Below are 20426 nucleotides of genomic sequence, written 5' to 3'. Positions count from 1 at the left end.
TGTGCTTTATCAAATTAGTGGCTTAAAACAGTTGTGCACTAATAGGTACAGATAACAGGGTTTCCATTTCGAACAATGAAAAACTTCTGGAACTAGATAAATGGTAATGGTTGTACAATATTATGAATATACTTGATGCCACTGAATATTCTTAAATAGTTAAAATTACACATTATTTTGTGTATATCTTTTATCAGAATAAAAAAGAGAATCTGACTTGAGTGGGGAGGAATCAATTAGGTCAGACATAAATGTACTTAGATGAAAAGCAGCTTTATTAACAAATTATAAGCATATAATTCACTTGAATGTGTAGCTCAGATTAGCTACAAATTAGTCTTCTTAATCTTGAAAATAAACTTTTTTCTACCATGTAAAACCTAGCCTTCTCTTAGACTTTTGAAAATTATTATATTTCAATCCCTGAGAGTTATAAAAAGGGAGCTGGACTCCAGTGATATCATTTGCCTGATAGCTGGGTCTTAATCCACCTCTGTTCACGAAAACTGGTCCACGGCCACCTCCAGGTCCTTCCTGTACAGCTTTTACAAGAGGATAAATATATTTGTTTGTCGATTCAGACTCAGATTCAATTACTTCTCTGGCATAATCCTGAAATTCCTTCTCCTTTTCAGCCACCAGAGCTTCAGTAAGTCTGCAGTACTCTGATTCTGCTTGTTTTGCTTGCAGTGCATTAAACTTATGTTTGGCCTGTTTGGGAAAGAGAAAATATAATTACATATTGATACATTTAGAAAATTGACCAATTTTCTAAACACACACAGCATATGAAGTTGTAGATAGAGCTTTTAAATTCATTAACATGTGACAAGTCCTGACTTAACTATATAATTTATTTCAGAAATTCCCCCATGCTTCTCACAATATGTTAAAAGCAGTGGCTTAGTGAAGCTTACCTTAATATGTGATTGTACATCTTCAAACAATATAGCATGAAATTAAGATTAAAATAACCAAGTTTAAAATCCTGTTTCTACCAATTATAAGGTGTGTTCTTTGACAAGTATAGAAGACATACCAATCACTGTCCCAGTCCATCCACTATTCTGAAAGGATGCATCCAAACCTGCTATCCCAAATCAGCCACTTAGACGATGTGACCCAGCCACATGAGATTAAATCTTCAATGAATATCTGAATTAAGTTAAACTAATTACATTCTCTGTTTCCTAAGAATCTGAAGTTGGAACAAGTGACATTTATCAGTGTAGGTTGATCAGGAAGGAGCTAGGTAGAATAAGCAATCTATCAAAAACTAGTTTACTAACATTCCATTTTTTTTCTTTTTATAATTTACAAACACTCTGTTTATATCATATGAAGTGACTAATGGCTTTTTAAAGATTTCTATGTTTTGGTTGACAGCTTTTCATTGTATCTGATGCATTTTAAGAGATGCTGAGTTTATAAAAAATTTACTTGTGAATGTATTATTATAATATTCATGCAAATATTTTTCAAAATCAAATCCAAACACTTCAGCATAAAATAGTAGCTTAAAATCATAAACTGAAATTTGTGATGAAATAGAACAACTATTTTGAATTCAATACAAAATACCAAATTTTTATTAGAATGCTATATTTCAACATTAGGACTTTTATGCTATTTGTTGAATAGCGACAGACACCAAGAGTTTAAAAAATAGAAAATGACATTAAATAACATTAGGGAAAACAGAAAAGGCTAAAAACTGTCTCATCAACGGTAAAATGCTGAAATTTGGGATCTTGACAAGGAGCAATTGGGATAAACTGATTTGGTAGCAGTTTTGTAGAAACATTGAGGAAACAGGGATAAACGTTTTTTAAGTACAGAAAGGAAATGAGAGCGGAAGGAAAGGATAACCAAAATGGATCATATGACTGGTACCTCAAACTTTATATACATCAAATACAGATTTGTAAAATATTGATTGGTTTAAAATCCTAAAAATGATCACATAGTGGGTAAAGTAACAAATACCTTAGGAGATGTTAACTAATTGAAAACTCAAAAAAGTGAAAATCAAATATTTATCCTGTCTTTTAAAATTGTATTTAAGGGAAACCAGTTGCTGATCATGAAAATTTATTTGAAAACTTAATCAATGAGAAGGAAGGAGAAAATACATTTTTCCACCTAAGAATTAAATCTAGGTAACAATCACCAAAGTCTGCTTGTGTCACAGAAAGTGAGACAATAGTCATCACATGCCTCCTAGTGGAAATACACCAATTATGAGGGATTTTCAGCAAAAAATTGAACCTGAGTCTGACTTACCCTGAATTTTGCATGAAATGTAAGGAACTATACTACCCTGCATGGATGCCCACAAAATCCAGACTATAGTAACTCTAAAAGACAAGAAACCCAGTTCCTTCAACAAACAAATGGCAAGATAATGAAGACAAGGAGAAAGAACAAGAAGGATGGGGATGAAGGAAGAGTTACAGGTTACAAGAAACTTGAAGGATATATCAATCAACCAAATAGAATGTATGTACCCTGTTTCATCCTCAAAAAACTAAAAAATTCATGAGGCAATCTGGGGGAAACTGAAACAACACTGAATGTTAAATGTTACATATTTTTTGAATGTTATAGATGTGATAACAGAATTGTGATTATGTTCATTTATAGAGTCCCTGGGTTTTAGAGACAGTGAAATATACATCAATAAAATTATAACTATTTGGTATTTGCTTCAAAATAAGATGGCAGACCCTACTTCTGATAAATGGCCACATGAGGTTGGGCAAAACTGCAGAAAAGTTGATTCTTAAAGTCAACCATTTCAGAGCATTGGTAAGTGACTATGTACAGGCAACTGCTTGCGAAGTGTTTTTTCATGAAAAACTGCTAAATCAAGGTAAGAAGTACAAGTTCATAACATTCTTGTCCGGAGGGCATTGCTATCGCTCCAGCTCCGGTGGTGAAAACATGCAGATTACTGGACAATGATGACAGATTCTATTTGGGTCAAGTGATAAAACAGCTAGAAATTTGAGGAGATTCTGGAATGAAAGAAAAGCTGTAATGATAAATCTACACACATCCCTGACTGATAAAAATACATCCACACAGGAGACATAGGAGTAAAAGCATTACTGGCTAAAGGTGTCTGAACATAAACTACCCATATTACTGGATGACTGTCAAACAAAACCAGCACAGTGAGGAAGGAACCCTAGGGATCCAGGGTTTAAAACATACAAGCGAGCAAAGACAGCAGAGGCACTGTGGTGAAGGCAGATTTCATGGCTTGCATCCAGGGAACGCAACTGCCTACTAAAAAAGCAACAACCCTCAGAACAAAGCAGAATCTGCAACAGTTTCTATATAGTGTTGGACTTTCAACCAAAAATCACTGCAAAGAAATAGAAAAGTATTTTCAGGAAAGAAAGTTCAACAAACAATTATAACTAATAGTTATAAAAGTTACAACTTAATGAGACTACATATTGACTTTGGCAATTAGATTTCAAAGCAATTATGAAAATACCCAGTAAATTAAAAGAAATATGCTCAGAACAAGTGAATGGGAATCAGAGAATTAGAAACTATATGTAAAAAAAAACATAGAGTTGAAAGTTCAATAACTGAAATGAAAAATTCACTATGTGAGCTCATCATCAGAATCAGTGAATTTGAAAGTAGGTCAATAGAAACTATCCCATCTGAAGAAAAAGAGAAAAATATTGACTAAAATGAACAGAATGTCAAAGATTTCTGGTCAATATCAGATGTATCTATGCATGTGCAAACTGGGTCCCTGAAGAAAAAAAAAGGATAAAGAGGCAGGAAAAATACTTGAAATAGTAAAAAAAAACTCCCCACATTTGGTGATATTAACTAGCACATTCAAGACCCACCACAAATCTCAAATAGGAAAAACTCAAGAAAAACATCACAGTCCAAAAAAAAAGAAAATCACAGTCAATCTGCAGGAAGCCACAATAAAAAAGCTTGTAATCAGCAAGAGAAAAATGACACATACAGGGGACAAACAATATTATTAACAGATTTCCAGTCATCAATGGTGAAGACCAGAAGACACTGGAACAGTCAAAAGACTGAAAAACATAATGACATCCAATTAATTTCATATCCAATAAAACAAAGGCAAGATAAAGACCTCCAGAAAAACATTAATTTATTACTAGCATACCTGTGCTGTAAAACATGCTAAAGGAAGTCTTGAGCCTGAATGGAAATGGCCAATAAGTATATGAAAAGATGCTCAATATCACTAATCATGAGGGAAATGCATGTGAAAACCATAAGATACCACTTCAAAGCCATTATGATAAGCAACAACAAATACAGAAAACAAGTGTTGAGAATTTGGAGAAAGTAGAACTCTGAACATTGCTGGTGGCTCTTAAATGCTGCAGCTGCTGTAGAAAACAGTATCGTGCTTCTGAAAAACAACTACATAGAATTACTATATGATCTAGCAATTCCACCTGTGGGTATATAAGCTAAAGAATAGAAAACAGGAACTCAAACAGGTATCTATCAATATAGCAGTGTGCACAGAATCATTATTTGCAATAGCCAAAATATGGGAACCACCCAAACATCCATTGATGGATGTGTGGATAAACAAAATCTGGTATATATGTACAGTGGAATATTATTCATCATTAAGAAGGAATGAAACTGACACATGCTGCAATATGAATGAAACTTGAAGATACTATGTTCAGTGAAATAAGAAAAAAAAGGACAAATACTGTATGATTCCACTAATATGAGGTACTTAGAACAGCAAATTCACAGAGACAAAAAGTTGAACAGTGGTTACTAGGAACTGGGGAGGAAGGTAGAACAGACAGTTACTCTTTAAAGTGTACAGAGTTTCAGAGTAGGATGATGAAAAAGTTACGGTGATGGACAGTGTTGACAACTGCACCTCAGTATAAATGTGCTTAATGCCCTTGGACCGTATGATTTAAAATAGTAAATTTTATGTATACTTCACCACATTAGCAACCCAACTAAATAACTGGCAAAAGATTTAAGTAAACACAAGGCACAAAACAACTAAAAAGAACACGAAAAGATGTTCAATATCTTTAGTTGTTAAGAAATGCAAAACAACACCATGAGATAACACTATACTAGAATTGTTAAAAAATTAAAAGATGGCAATAACAAGTATTAGCAAGGATGTGGAGCAACTTGTCTTTGCATACATTGCTGGAAGGAATGAAAAATGGTAGAGCTATTCTGGAAAACAGTTTTCAGAAACATTACATGCCCAGTCCTGCATACATGTTCTAAAATCTCTGGGACCCCCACTCACCTCAAATATGAAACCTATGAGATCCCAATCAACATATTCTCTGAATAATAGTTACAAAGAGGGGAAAAAGTAAAAAGCATCATGGCCTGCCATATGCATTTGTATTTTCTTTCACATTTACTAAAACGCAATTGAACCTAAAGAAAGATAAATATCTGTACAAAAGACATAAACCTAGTACAGAAACCTCAATACTGATAAAAAGTAACTCCACATTTTTAGTACATTTTATTGTATCATAACCATAGCAACTGTCTAATCTTACTTGATAAAACTGTTTTGGGAAACAAAACTCATTAAATCTATATTACATATTTACTTATAAGTATAAACATTTAGGAATAATTACCATTTGCTGAATATGGGCATCTTGAACTTCTCGACGTTCTTGATCAGCTTTCCGCTTTTTCTCCTTTTCATGCTCCCAAAAAATCTGGTCTGCTTTTAGGATAGCTAGCAATTGTTCTGTAGCCTCTATTTTTCTTTGTCTTTCCTCTTCCTCTTTATTCTTCATCTAGATGATAGCAGGCAAAAGAAAAAATTAAAACCATTTGGAGCAACCAACGGCTTTGAAGTTAGAAAGTTGCAAGTGAAAGTCAGCCTGACACAATGAAAGGGTCAAAAATTGGGGTGACTCCCACCTGGCCAGTTTACTTTTTGTTCTAAAAATATCAAGAAACAATGAAAATATAAGTAGAATGATATTGGTTTAAAAATATATAGGAACAGAAAAGCAAGACCATCTCAAAATAGGGAAACATATATAGCACTATATAATTGCTACAATGCTTAAAAACTATCTAATTTAAATCTTATGAAAGCCAGTCCTGTAAGGGATAAATTCTGAAGTATCAAGATATACAGAAACACAATGGGGTAATTTTTACTTGCTTTATCTTAAAAACATTCAAATGAAAGTTAATAACTTTTTTACATTTCAGATGGTTCTGAAACAGAAGAGACTATTACTTTGCATCTATAAAGATCTTATTTGTAATTACCATGTCATCTTCTGTAGAGAGTAAACATGGCCTGATTTCAAGAATATTGGAAGATAATTTTATACATTGTTTTTCAAATCTCTTAGTTTTTTGTCAGAGAAGCAGAGGGAGTAAGTTAGAAACTACAGCAAAGGGCTCAATTTTGATTTTTACTTGTCATCAGTGAATTGCTTACCACAAGAGCTCTATGTTCTGCGATTGCTTTTAATTCTGCTTTGTTTTTTTCATACTTTTCTCTTTCTCTTTTTTCCCACTCAGCCTCAGCTTCTGCAATATCTCTAGCAATAATCAAGTCTTCATTGTCAAATTTCTCTCTCATTAGTTTACTCAGGAAGTTATTTATTCTTTCTCTCCGTTCCTCCATTAGCCTATAACGAAATAACCATTTACTAGTCAAGTCTTCAAGAATGGTTTATTATGGAGCCAACATACTTTAAATGAAGATAAATAACTTTCCTTTTGTACAGGGTAAGTCCTCTCTCTAGTTCAGGGCCAAGCATAGTGCCTGGCACCTCATCAACAATAACTACCTATCTGTTAAAGGAATGGGGGCATTTTGGTTTAGGAAATTGGGCAAAAACTTTTAACTGTAGCTGTGACATATTCACTGATCACTGAGTGAATCTGTGAAGCCACACTGGAGAAATGAAGAGAAAGGACACAATGCTTGCCCCAAGGAAGTGACAATCTAAAGTGGGAAAAGGGCTTCCCTGCTGTCTCAGTGGTAAAGAATCTGCCTGCCAATGCAGGAGACACAGGTTTGATCCCTAGTCTGGGAAAATCCCACATGCCATGGAGCAACTAAGCCCAATCCACAACTCCTGAGGTCCACATGCCCTGGAGCCTGCACTCCACAACAAGAGAAGCCACTGCAGTGAGCAGCCCACACACTGTGAGTAGAGAGCAGCCTCTGCTCACTTCAGCTAGGGGAAAGCCCACACAGCACCAAAGACCCGGAACAGCAAGAATTCATTAATAAAAAATAAAGTGGAGAAAAGGCAATTATGTAAATAACTATGCAGGCAAAGGTGATAAATGCCACAATAAACCTAGAAAGTGATATGGGCAAATGAAAAAATGAAGACTTCATGGAAAAAGTCACATTTCATCTAGGCTTTCAAAAACAATATTTTAAACACTTTCATTGATTATCTACTATGTGCCAGGGACTATTGAAGTTATTGGGACATAGAAGTAAACAAAAACATTAAAAATCTCCGCCTTTGTGGAGCTTTCACAATAGCTGGGGTAGAGACACAGCAAACTAAATAATTAAAATAGTACTGTATCACCAATGAAAAAAAGAGAGCAGTTAAAGTGATAAGCAATGTGGGGTGTGGGGTTATAATTTTAAATAACACAGTGATGTCCTGAATGAGAAGGCAATATTTGAATAATGATCTGAAAGAGTCAAGGGAGGTGAGAATTTCCCAAATAGGGTACAGGAGAAGTTCAGTGTAAGTGATCAAGAGGGAAAGAAAGAGAACAGTAAGAGATGAGGTTTGAGAGAGGGAGTTAGGGTCACTGGGAATTAGGATGGGTACAGAGCCTTATGGGCCATAATCAACACTCAAGTGTGGTGTGAAGCCACCAGCGGGTTTTGCACAAGTGAAAACATAATATAGACAGAAACACGATGTACTGGATCTTCACTCATCTCATCCCAAATTGCTCACTAAGGTAAGCAACAACCTCTACATCTGATAAGCACTTTATTTTAAAACTCTCTCCCTCTGGTCATCTAACACTAGTGACTGCTCTCTCCTTACTAAATTCTCACCACCCCCACCACCCCCACCCTTTGCAGTTTCTTTGCTTTTCCTCCATTCTCTGGAAACTATTCCTTGGTCTTGTTATCTTTGTTCTCTATTTGACCTTTAACTATGGATTTCCATAGGGACTATGTCACCTTCATTTCTTATCTGCTCCCCCTAGGTGAGCTCACCTGTACCCACAGTTCCAGCTGCCACTTGTCTATCAATGGCTCATAAAGCCATCTCTAGCTTTCATACAGCTCTCATACCCATCTCTTAAATTAGAGATTTTCAGTATTTCCAGTCATCTATCACATAGATGACATCAATATTCCAACAGAACCCCAATTCACATGCTCCAAGCTGAAATCACCAAGTCACTAAATGCCCTGATATACATAAAATGATAAGATCTTTATTCCTAAAGACTGCACTCTCGTATCACAACTTCTGGTTTAAAATAAAATAATTTCAGATAGTACTTTATTAAGCACAAAAATTATTTTAGACACTGACCTGTGTGTTTCAGCTTCTTTCTCTTTCCCCATTTGTGTAAGACGCTTTTTTGCTTTGATAAATTTTCTAATCTTTTCATCTTCTTCCTCTTGCTGTTGCTGTTCTACGGCTTTGATGACATGTTTATCATTCAAATGTTCCTTGGTGGGGAAAAATTGTGTTATCCTATCACAAAAGTTTCAACATATAGATACCTAATAGGAATCTATCAAATGGACACAGTTTCTAATATAATTATTTCTGTCTTGGGAATTTACCTCTAGGAGATAATCATAGCTGGGCATTAAACTTCATGTACCATGTAATTAATCTCAGAGTTATTTATAATATTGAAAAATTAAAAACAATTTCTAAATATTCAATGATGGAGAAACAGTTAAACTATGCTCTCAAGGACATTGGAAGATATAAATAACAATCAGTAGGTAGGAGGAAAAAGCAGAATATAAAGCATTACCACAGTGTATTTTAGTTTTTCAAGCACATATAAGTTTATATTGAATACATAACTGGAATAAATGTATCAAATGTTAACAGTAGTTATCTCTAGGGTATGAGGTTATAGGTGACTTTTACATCTTCTTAATTTTCTGTATTTCTTTTCAAATATCTCATTTCTTTACAACTATGTAATTTAAAACAATACTATTAATATAATCAAAAATACAGTAAATATGTATAATCTCACTTAATATTTGAATAGTTAATATAGGCATATGCTATACAAATTTAAAATATTTTAAAAACACATAGTGTAAAATTTTTCCTACCACATCTACTATCTTCCTATGCCTAATTCCACCCACCAGGCTCAATTACTCTGAAACTAATTTCTTGTCTAGGCTTTCTTTTTGTATATATACAAAAAATTATCCAGATGTATATTCTAATAAAAATTTTTAAAATAGGTCATTTTTTAAACAAAAAATAAAAGTCTGTTCATATCAGCATATATTCTACTACCTGACCTCAGTTAGTCATCACAACAATAGGTGCCTTTGAACACAACAGCCCAGATATATAGATAGATCAGTGCTTCTGTTACCCAAAGTAGAAATGAATTCAAGGTAAAAGTTACTAGGTGCAATTATTATTTTTTTTAGGTGCAATTATTTATTATTCCAACAGATTTATAACTCAAGATTACTATGTACCTACTTTGCTTAAGTACTCTTCTATTTTATGGGATATTACTTTTAAAGCCTGTAATATGGTTAGGAGATAGATTAGTTGACATGAAAAGGTAATGAAAATATCAAACTCTTAAAAGTGATTGTTTTGAATTATTTCTTAAAAGCTTTATTTTACTGTTTTTTCTAAGTTATTATAATATTCATAAGGATTTTTATAATAAAAGTTAGAATTAACACAAAGTTAATTCTGATTTTTTAAAACCCGAAAGCCTCAGCTCAAGGTCACATAGCTAGTAAGTAGCCAAGTTAACATTCAAAACAGGTCTGTCCTATTCCAAAGTGACTTGGAGAGATAAAAATATTATATTCATGAACCAAGAATAAGATTTCAGGCAAAAGGAATAATGATATTACTAGTATGACTCTAAGAAATTAAAACTTTGATCACTAAAATTAAAAATTCAATAGAAGATTTAGAAGACAAAGTTGAGGATAACTCTCAAAAGTAAAAAAAGAAAAAAATGGCAGGAATAATTAACTGCCTACTGAAGAGTCTTTCTTCCCTTCTGCATAAGTAGCTGAACCCAGATTTTGTTCAGAGTGGCAATATTCTCAGCTAGAAGACTATATTTCCAAGCTTTCTTTTCAGCGAGGTGTCACTAAATTATAACCAATGAGATTTAATGGAAATTGTTAAGTGGGAGTTCTGAAAAAGTTCCTTAAAAGGAGAACAGATAGTTAGAACACTCTTTTCTGTCCTTCATCCTCTCTTCTTCTTGCTGCCTGGAGTCTGGTCAGGAGGGTGGGAGCTCCAGCAGTTATTCAAGGCCATGAGGCAATCCTGAGAACAGAAGCCACCTCTGTTCTGAGAAGAGGAAGGCAAAAAAAGAAAAAGCTGTCTCATTCCCTGTTGATTCTGGAGGAATCATATCAGCCTTGGAATGATTAGCTCTGCTCTTCAAAGAAAGCTTTAATTTTTAAGGTACTGTTGCAATTTATTTTGTAACTTTTTACATTTTTCATTTTGAGTTTTCTGTTATATGCTTGTACCCTAACTAATAATATGAGAAACTATTTTTTTTTAATTAGAGCATCACTTCAGAAAGTCCAGAAGGGTTCTAGAACAGAGAAAACAAAACAGAAAGGGATAAATTATAGAAGAAATAAGAAACTTGACACATTTATGGGTTAAAGCATCAACTGAGTGCTTAGCAAAATGAAAAAGACCTAAAGAAGGTATGTCTCTGTAAAATTTTACAGCTACACAGATAAAGACTCTGAGAGCGTTCAGAAAAACAGAAGGAAAGAAAAAAGCAAACATAGAAGATTACATACATAAGATGAGACCATAAATGGAATAAAGCATCTCAATAGCAACACTGAAAGCTAGACGATTAAGAAACTATAAATATAAAACTCTGAATTCTGAACCCAGAATTCTACATACAAACTATAAAGCCAGCATTACATTAGATGATAACCTTTCCAGATAAGAATTTGGATATTTCACCTCCTCTATATCCTTTCTTCAGAAGCTACTCAAAGATGTATCTCAGCAAGACGAAGGAATAAAACAAGAGGAAGGCTTAAGATTGAGGAAATAGGAGCTGTGACCCAGGAAACTGGCACAGCTAAGGCCCAGCATGGCAGCTGAGCAGCAGGCCGAGAGCGCAAACAGTCCAGAAGGCAGAGGACGGAGGACTCTGGATGTGGGAGCACCAAAAAAACCAATAACATAGATAATTTAATATTACTTAGTTGAACACTTGTGGAACACATGGAAAAAATTGAGGTGTACAACTTTAAAGCAAATGAAAACAATGAATTATTTTAATCACAGAAAAATATTTATGGAAGCAAAAAATATAGTCATAGTATGTTAACTCTTTGATGGACAATAGTCATTTAATCATCATAATGATTAAACTAAAATTATGCCCTGATTATTTAGGGAGAAGAGGAGAATGGGAAGAGGGTAATATTGGAAAAGAGCTAAATCCTCTTTAGGGCAGAGAGACAGAAAACATTTAAAACTGATAAATCAAGATACGTATCTTTAAAGCTTAATATAGATTATTTAGAATATAATTTTCCAAGAAACAAAAGGAGTGAAACAAGGACTACTACTCTTAAGCGTTTTGTGATGTTTCATGTTTTAAATCTGTATATATGTAACTGTGAAAGTCAGACACAACTTAGTGACTAAACAACAACAATGAACATGTTACTTAAGAATAAAAATAACTTTATAAAGAAAAGGATGCTAAAAATTACAAAATAAATTACAACAACCATAAAACAAATATTACCATTTATTGAGCAGAAATTAATAGTGGAGCAGATACTGAACATGTATCACCCCATTCATTGCTTGTAACAGCTCTCATTTTAAGGATAAGAAAATTCATTTGACAACAAGTCTCATTCTCTTAATCCTTGTTCATGAGTAACAGCACATACATGTGGAACTATAGCAAATATAGTTCCCCTCAAAGTATACTTAGAAACCCAACTTAGGTGCTTGCTTTGGCAGCACATATACTAAAATTGGAAAGAAACCCAACTTAATAGTAAACTTGTTTTCTACTCCACTATTGTTTATAAAAAAATATATTGAAAATTAGGCATTGGACTTTGTACATTTCTTGAAGAGATACATTTCTGAGTATTACCTACTTACAAAAAATAGTCTCCTGCTTTCATTGATCTCTTCTTTTTTCTTTCCTTGTTTTTTTTTCATTTCTATTTCATATAATGAGTTCTGTCGCTTTATTTCCTCAGCATCCTTTTCTTCCTCTTTTCTCCTTCTTTCTTCTTCCTCTTCATGTTCTTTTATTCTGAAGAAAAAAAAAAAACAACTAAAGTTGAGAGTGAAGCAGAAAAATAGAATATGTTTTAAAGAAATGAATTAGATTCTTACTGGGATGATTTGAAGCTGTAAAGGAAAACTTCTGGATTTCTTTGGGGACAAGAACAGATAGGTAAAGAGCAGTGATAAAAACCAAATCCAAACTTGGTTATCCCAGGATTGCCAATTATTTTTCTTCCTTCAAATTTGTTTCATTACTCACCAAAATTGAGTCCTACACCAGATTCAAATGTTTCTTTCCTTTAGAAAGAACCAGTTAACTGAACAACAGACAGTATGCTGAAATGGTGACACTTTTACAGAAAAGTCCCTAATCCCTTCTGCTTTTCGATTTTAGCACTACAAGACACTATCTAAGCTATGGACCTGGCCCCTCAGAAAATGGGGTTTGATAGACGGCAACAACTTCCTTACCCTGCAGGCCATTTTGGGTGTGATCCTCTCCCGAGCTAACACTAACTACTGATGCCTTCTGACTGACGCGTCATCAGGTGCTGGTTCCCTCACAGGGCTTGCAAGTGAGCTCTTCAGCAATCCCGGAGCAGCCTCCTCAGTGCAGAGCTCCGACCCGGATTTAGCACCAGCTCTGGCCAGCCCACCCCCCCAGCCCCACGACCATCACAAGCAGCAGCATGTGCCAGCAGTGGTTTTACCACAGGTTCTGCCTGCCCGCGTGTGGTAGTCGAGCCTCAGCATGCTGGCAAGACAGCGCCAGCCTGAGGTGTCTGTGTCTATACATCCACGCATCCCGCCCAGCCAAGCGACATGTTCCTGCCCTCAAGAAGTTTACATTTGGGACTTCCTTGATGTAATCAACCTCATCTATACTTTTTAAGTGTCTTTACAATAATTTTTTTAAGGTTGTCGATCAAAAATCCTCTTTGGGGGGATTTTGGTGTCACAGAGTCCCTCATTTGCCCTGTCCTCATCATGCCCACTGAGAGTCACAGGCAGACTCTCATACTGATTGAAGACAAACAATAAAATAGGCCATATTTTCCAAATACTGATGACAGAAATCTGCACTATGTCTAATAAATTAACATCTAATATATATAAATACACTCATTATCAGCTTTTAATCAATTAATCAATGATTAACACGTACTTCCACATCCCAGGTAGCTCAGTGGTAAAGAATCTGCCTGCTAATGCAGGAGACATAAGAGGTGTGGGTTCAATCCCTGTGTCAGGAAGATCCCCTGGAGGAGGAAATGGCAACCCACTCCGGTATTCTTGCCTGGAAAATCCCATGGACAGAGACTGCCCTGAACATAAATATTAGTAACTGCAATAAAACATTCCAAGGTGACAGCTATAAAACTCTTAATAATGGGTACTTTTCAGTTATTTACTTATTTATTTTTAGCTGTGTTGGGTCTTGGTTGCTGCTTTTCTCGAGTCACAGGGAGTAGGGGCTACTCCCGAGTCGCCGTGTGCGGGCGTCTCTTGCTGCGGAGCACACTCTCTAGGGCACTCAGTCCTCGGGAGCTGCAGTGCAACGGCTCACTGCTGGGCCCTGAGCGCTCCAGCTCTGCTGCCTGTGGGGTCTGCCTGGACCAGGGATCGAACCCGCGTCTCCTGCTCTCGGGTGGATTCTTTACCACTGAGGCACCAAGGGAGCCTAGTAATGGCTATTTTCGAAGAGCAAAAGGAAAATTAAAGACATTGAATAGAGTGGAAATAAAGAAGAAATTCTAAATTTCCCTCCAAATTTTGTTATATTGCTTGAATTGGAAACAATAGGCATATTATTCATTTACAGTTTGTGAAATTTAAAAGAAAATTTTGAAGAGCAGATGAATATACACTCATATGGTAATAGTGCTTAATCTGGGTCAAGCATTTCTGGTGGTTTTTAATTTATATCCTATTTTATTTAATTATATTTAAAAATAATTAATTATGAATGAATATATAATGCTTAAGTATAAAAATCAAATTTTTTCTTTAAAAATGGTAAAAATGTCCGCCAACAGTATTGTTTATTTGGGGGGGGTACATTAATACAATGTATATATTAATACATTTAAACTATAGTATGAAGAAAATGGTCTCACACAAGGTGGCTGGTGGACAAGGAAAAGACTTTTCACTAAATCCCCTTTGTGCCTCTTCCTATGTGCACGCGTCAGTTATTTAGAAAAGGAAGTAAAATAACACCCAAATATACTCCTCTCCATATGTACAGTAATAGCTACTTTTATTTTATTTTTTAATAATAGCTACTTTTAAAAAATCAGCTTTGATTTCCATTTACCAACATGGCAAGATTTCATGACATACCAGGGGCTTCCCAGGTGGTGCTAGTGGTAAAGCACTGCCTGCCAATGCAAGAGAGACAGGTTTGATCCCTGGGTCGGGAAGATCCCCTAGAGTAGGAAATAGCAACCGACTCCAGTATTCTTGCCTGGAAAACGCCGTGGAGAGAGGAGCCTGGAAGGCTAAAGTCAATGGGGTCGCAGAGTCAGACACGGCTTAGTGACTGAGCCACCAAAGGAGTAACAGTGATGCTTAACTTCTTTCTTTGTATTTTTTCCTACTTACGAGGTATATTAGCATATGTTACTTTTATATATATAATCAGGAAAAAAAAGCTATATCCATTATGAGAAAAAGAAAAACGTATAAAAAAAAGGTAATTTATATATACATACTGTTTTAAATGATCTTTAGCAAGAGCTACTCTATCTCTGCGTTGTTTTTCTGCTTTTTCTCGTTCTTCTTTAAAAGCTTTTTCAACATTGAGTTTCACTTGTTCCTCCCATTTTTTATCTGATTTTATTTTACTCTTTTGGAATTCAATCTGTGCATCCCGCTCTTTCATAACTCTACTAAGAAGTAGTCCTGACTACAAAAAAAAAAAAATTGCAATAGTTTAAGAAAATGAAGTCTAGTTATATACAGATGTGTTAAATATATATAAAATGTAAGAAAACCCAAGTAATACATGAAAGTTTTTCACTCGTTCTGTCTGGTAAAATTGGTATTGCTTTGCAAGTTCAATGGCCTTTTTCCTTTCTCCTTGTTTGTATATTGCTTCTTCTATATCAAGAATTTGTCTTTCTGCTTCTATTTCTTCATCACGTTTCTTTTTGGCTTCAAGTTTCTGTTCTTTCATCCCCTACAAAAAGATAAAAGCAGTAGTTTGTTTTCATTTTGTAATTTAACCTGACAACATTTAACATTATAATTAGAGCTTTCCCTGAGTATTGTACTTGCACATACCATTAATAAATATGAGGTTATACTTAGGAGCTAATCTTTAATTAAATTTTTTAGGTAAGTAATACATTTACATGGTTCAAATCTAAAATATTACAAAAGTATATAATGGAACTCTCCCTCCAGCCCTAATTTCCACCTGGAATCTCTAAGATTAAACACTTCCCTTCGTTTCTCACATCTACTTCCATAATTCCATTCTATATTTAATAAATAATATTACGAATTTTGTTCCTTCTATTTATTTGTTTTTGGCTGTGCTGGGTCTTCGTTGCTGCGAGGCCTTTTCTCTGGTTGCGGTGAGCTGGGATGACTCTCTAGTTGCGGTGTGAGAGCTTCTCATTGTGGTGGCCTCCCTGGCTGGGGAGCACGGGCTCTAGCACGCGCGGGCTTCAGTAGTTGTGGCTCCCGGCTCTAGACCACAGGCCTGATTGCTCCACAGTACGTGGGATCCTCCTGGATCAGGGATGAAACCGTGTCTCCTGCATTGGCAGGCAGATTCTTTACCACTGAGCCACCAGGGAAGTCCTTTAAAAAATCAACAGCAGCACATTTCACATGTTCTTCTACACCCCTGAGGAGGTAGCCAATGTCTCATGTCGATGAAGTCATTTTCTCCTTTATGGGTCATACTTTCTACATCTTAAGAAATTCTCACCTACCCTGAAACCTTTAAGCGATCCTAGGATTTATTTTTAAATGTTCCCTTTTCCACATTTAGGTCTTAAATCCAGCTGAAATTCATTTTTGTATATTCTGTACCATAGGGATATAATTTCATCTTTTCCATATGCCAATTATTTCAGTATCTGTTATGGAATTTCCATCTTTTCCCATCTAATTTGCAATGACATTTCTAGCACATGGGAGGTTCCCACGTATAACACAGGATTGTTCCTAGGCTCTCTCTGCTGATGGATCATTTTGCCAATCCCTGTGCCTATACTGCAGTTTTTATTATTATGTTTCTACTATATTTACTACATTTTTTTTCTTCTTTAACACCCATGAAAGCGTAAAGTATTAGGTGTAGTGTGGTACTTCTGGAAAAAAAAAAAACGGGGAGTATATTCCACACCCCCATCTATTTATGGACCAAGGGCTTTTCTAAAATCAATTTTTTTACAGTATATGTTATAGACACTCTTTTAGCATACAGTTTTACAAATGCATAGTCACTTATAGAACAGTTCCATCCTCCCCCAAAATTCCCTCATGTCCTGTGAGAGTCAACAACTCCCCCTATCTGTACCCCCTGGCAATCACTGATCTGTTTTCTTTCCCTGTAGGTTTTGCCTTTTTCATAATATCACATACTATATTACATATATGATATCAGTCATGATGTAACTCTTCCCTCTTTTAGAAAAAAGAGAATTCATAAATTATCAACACTGTTCCTAAAGCAAGGAAAGACAAGATTTCTGTGTCCCCTCCCAAAGATACATAATGTTCCTTGCAACACAGAAAGAAATATGCAAAGTTGGGGGGTAAGGAAAGGTCAGAACTCGCTAAGCAGATATTATGCCTGCACAGAGTTTTAAAAATTCTACTAGAAAACAGGAAAAAATCCTGCCTCTCAGTTCCTTATGATCCAGGCAAGTGCTGTAGTGAGTGGGATGAGAATATCTTTTCCCAGCATTTCTCCCCAGGTGCGATAATAAAAGGAGTCAGAGGACACCTCCCCACTTTGAAGTAGATTCCTACTCATGTTCATAGCACTAAAATGAAGGTTACTGTACCTCTTAGGTAGATAATCTTACGGATGCACAGAGAAGGGCACAGCAAAGACATATATCATTCTTGAAAAAAATGGAATGACAGACAAATCAGAGGCAGATGAAAAGAAGCTGCCTGGATTCCTCAAGAAGCTCCTTGGTTCCTCAGTTTCAAGACCTGTGTTTCTGCACGATCCTCCATCATAACAATAACCAGCATTATCCTGATATCCAAACCAGCCAAAGACATTTCAAGAAAACCAATATCATTTCAAGAAGACCAATATCCCGCATGAACACATATGCAAAAATTAACATTTTAACAAACTGAAACCATCAAAAAGATAACATATGACCAGCAGACATTCATCCCAGGAATGCAATCTTGCTTCAATGTTTGAATACTGATCAATTCACCATATAACAAAATTAAGAATTAAAACTTCATGATTACACCAACAGAGACAAGCAAAAAAAAAAAGCACTTTAAAAATCAAACATCTGTTCCTGTACAATAAGGCAAAAAGAAAAGAAAGAGAAAGAAAGAACTAAAAGACACCCAGATTGGAAAAGAAGTAAAATTCATAAAACTGTCTTTACTTTCTGTTGCAGCTCAAATGTCAATATCTGCTTGATGTCCATCCATCAACAACTGAGCATAATAACAAACTGTGTTATATCCATACAATGGAATACCGCTCAGCAATAAAATGAATTAATAATTGATACAAAACATGAAAGAATTTCCAAATAATTGTCTGAGTGAAACTTATAATAGACAGCAGATCACTGATTGCCTGGAGACACTGGAGTTAGCATGGTGAGCAATGAGAGGAAGTAAAATGGGGTACAAGAAAACTTTCTGGGGGGCAATGAATATGTTCATTATCTTGATTATAATAATGGTTGCAGCGGTAAATAGGCACATCCAATCTTAAACTGTACACTTTATCCAGTTTACTGTATGCCACTTATACCTAAATAAAGCTGTTGAAAATGTGTTACAATGCACAGTAACGCTATTTTACATCTTAACAATATTTATAAAAGAGTACTAAGAAGAGTAAGTCTTCAGTGCACATGTACTCTGAGGTGGTTAATACTTACTGCATATGTATTAGTCCAATGTTTTACCACTTCTTGGGATCGTAAATGCATTTCTTTCTTTGCTTTTCTTTCTGCACGAAGGCATGCTGCTTCTCTTGTCAAACTGTCCAGGCTATCTCGAATCCTTTCCCACTCATTGTGTGGAATTATGGTGACCTGGCGGAGATCTACTTTGCTAGGCAGAAGAGGTGGATAGAGAACTTGATCTTCTTCACAGTTCTTCATTTCTAATAAATTTTTAAAAATGAGTTAAAAACTTCCAAGAAGAGTTTAAGTGATTTTTCACAGACATTTCTATATTGGCATGATATCTGGAAATTGTTTCAAAGAATAATTTTATTCTTGTTATCTCAAGAACAGCTGGGATTAAGTGGAAAGTATGCAAGATTCAAAAATCAGAAGACATAAATTTGAGTCCTTGCTCAGTCAATTCCTTTCTATGTAAACGTGGGCAAGTTATTTAACTTCTTGGAGTCTCAACATCTTCCAAATGAAGATAAAATTTAGCAGTGAGGCTCAGATGCAAACTTCTGAACCAACTGCCAAAATTAAATCTATCAGGTAAATATCTTAGCACAGCACTTTTTTTTTCTTTTTGCTCCCTGGGGTTTGTGGGATCTTAGTTCCTCCACCAGGGAGAGCAACCAGCCCAGGCAGTGAAAGCATCCAGTCCTAACCACTGCACCATCAGGGAACTCCCAGCGCAGTACTTTATATACAGGAAAGTGAATACGTGAGAGCAATTGTGTTTTTTCAATCCACGCCCTTGAGTACTGCCTCCTACATGTCATGATCCTCTGATGGTACTTCTTCAGTTTTCCACAGCATAAATATGCACGAGTGCCCACTGGGTGGGAGAATGGCTGGCTCTCACTTGGCACAAGGAACTCGACTGCTACCGAAGCCATGACAGGAAGAGAGTCTAAGTTCCCAGGGTTCTAATGTCACCATGAGAACATTAATTGGGAATTTACAGACTTAAGAAACCCAAATCACTGAAATTAATAAAGAGTTCTTTAAATGTTCGAAGTTACTTCTATTACAAAATCAAATTTTTATAAAAGGTCATGTGAGTTAATGCACCTTAAATAGCATTATTTTTACACTCTGATATATCGGACTATATGCCGTAGGGTGAGACATTACCTTCATTCTACATTTGAAGAAAATGAGGCTTTCCTTCAGACTCTTTCCTAAGAGCACTCAGTAGGTTCACAGTAGAGCCAAGACTCTAATAAGGTCACTTATATTTCCAAAATACATTCCAAGTCACTCAATGAATAACAAAGCTTAGGTGCGCGAGAATTCAGCAAACACCAGACTTTTGGAGCTGCAACTGCGCAGCTTGAGACCCAGACCAGCTAGTCAACTGTTAAGTTTCTGACTTCTTCTCTACCCTTATTTCTGTAAACTTCCCACCTACACACTCATCTATGGTCAAAACTGTCTAATTTACACGGAGCCCGACGATGCCCACAGTGCTGTTTTTATTTGGTGGAGCCCGTTTCAGAAGGTAATGTACCCTTGCCTCTCACCCTATGCTTGGGAACCAGAAACAATCCCTGTGCCGGGATGGGCCAGTTTAGCTCACCCGTGCTTGCCTTCGCCTGTCCACTGCGCCTTCCGAATCGCACCAGCATCTCTAAGGTGCCCACGGCGTTCTCAGACTTGGAAAGGCGATTTGAGGCGAAACCTCCGCGGCCTCCAGGCGGCAGAGTTTTCACCAAACCACGCAGTTGCTTAGCAACGCCACCGGAAGTGACGGTAATCGTCGCCGAGGAACGAAGAACGC

General features: G+C 35.9%; 1 protein-coding gene across 1 annotated transcript; it reads right to left on the bottom strand.

Moving 5' to 3' along the window:
• Window positions 1–252: 252 nt before the first annotated feature.
• Window positions 253–20367, bottom strand: CFAP210 (cilia and flagella associated protein 210). Its single transcript, XM_020880788.2, has 9 exons — window positions 20226–20367; window positions 18635–18861; window positions 15535–15708; window positions 15242–15435; window positions 12396–12552; window positions 8583–8722; window positions 6488–6680; window positions 5661–5825; window positions 253–711 (listed from the first exon to the last, which is right to left on the bottom strand). The coding sequence occupies exons 1-9, from the start codon at window positions 20272–20274 to the stop codon at window positions 367–369; spliced, it is 1644 nt and encodes a 547-aa protein (XP_020736447.2). The 5' UTR covers window positions 20275–20367; the 3' UTR covers window positions 253–366.
• Between the last annotated feature and the right edge of the window lie 59 nt (window positions 20368–20426).

Source organism: Odocoileus virginianus, chromosome 13 (assembly GCF_023699985.2).
Source record: "Odocoileus virginianus isolate 20LAN1187 ecotype Illinois chromosome 13, Ovbor_1.2, whole genome shotgun sequence".
Lineage (NCBI taxonomy): Eukaryota > Metazoa > Chordata > Mammalia > Artiodactyla > Cervidae > Odocoileus > Odocoileus virginianus.
Note: the sequence above shows the minus strand (reverse complement) of the source record. Positions and strands in the feature narration are given on the sequence as shown.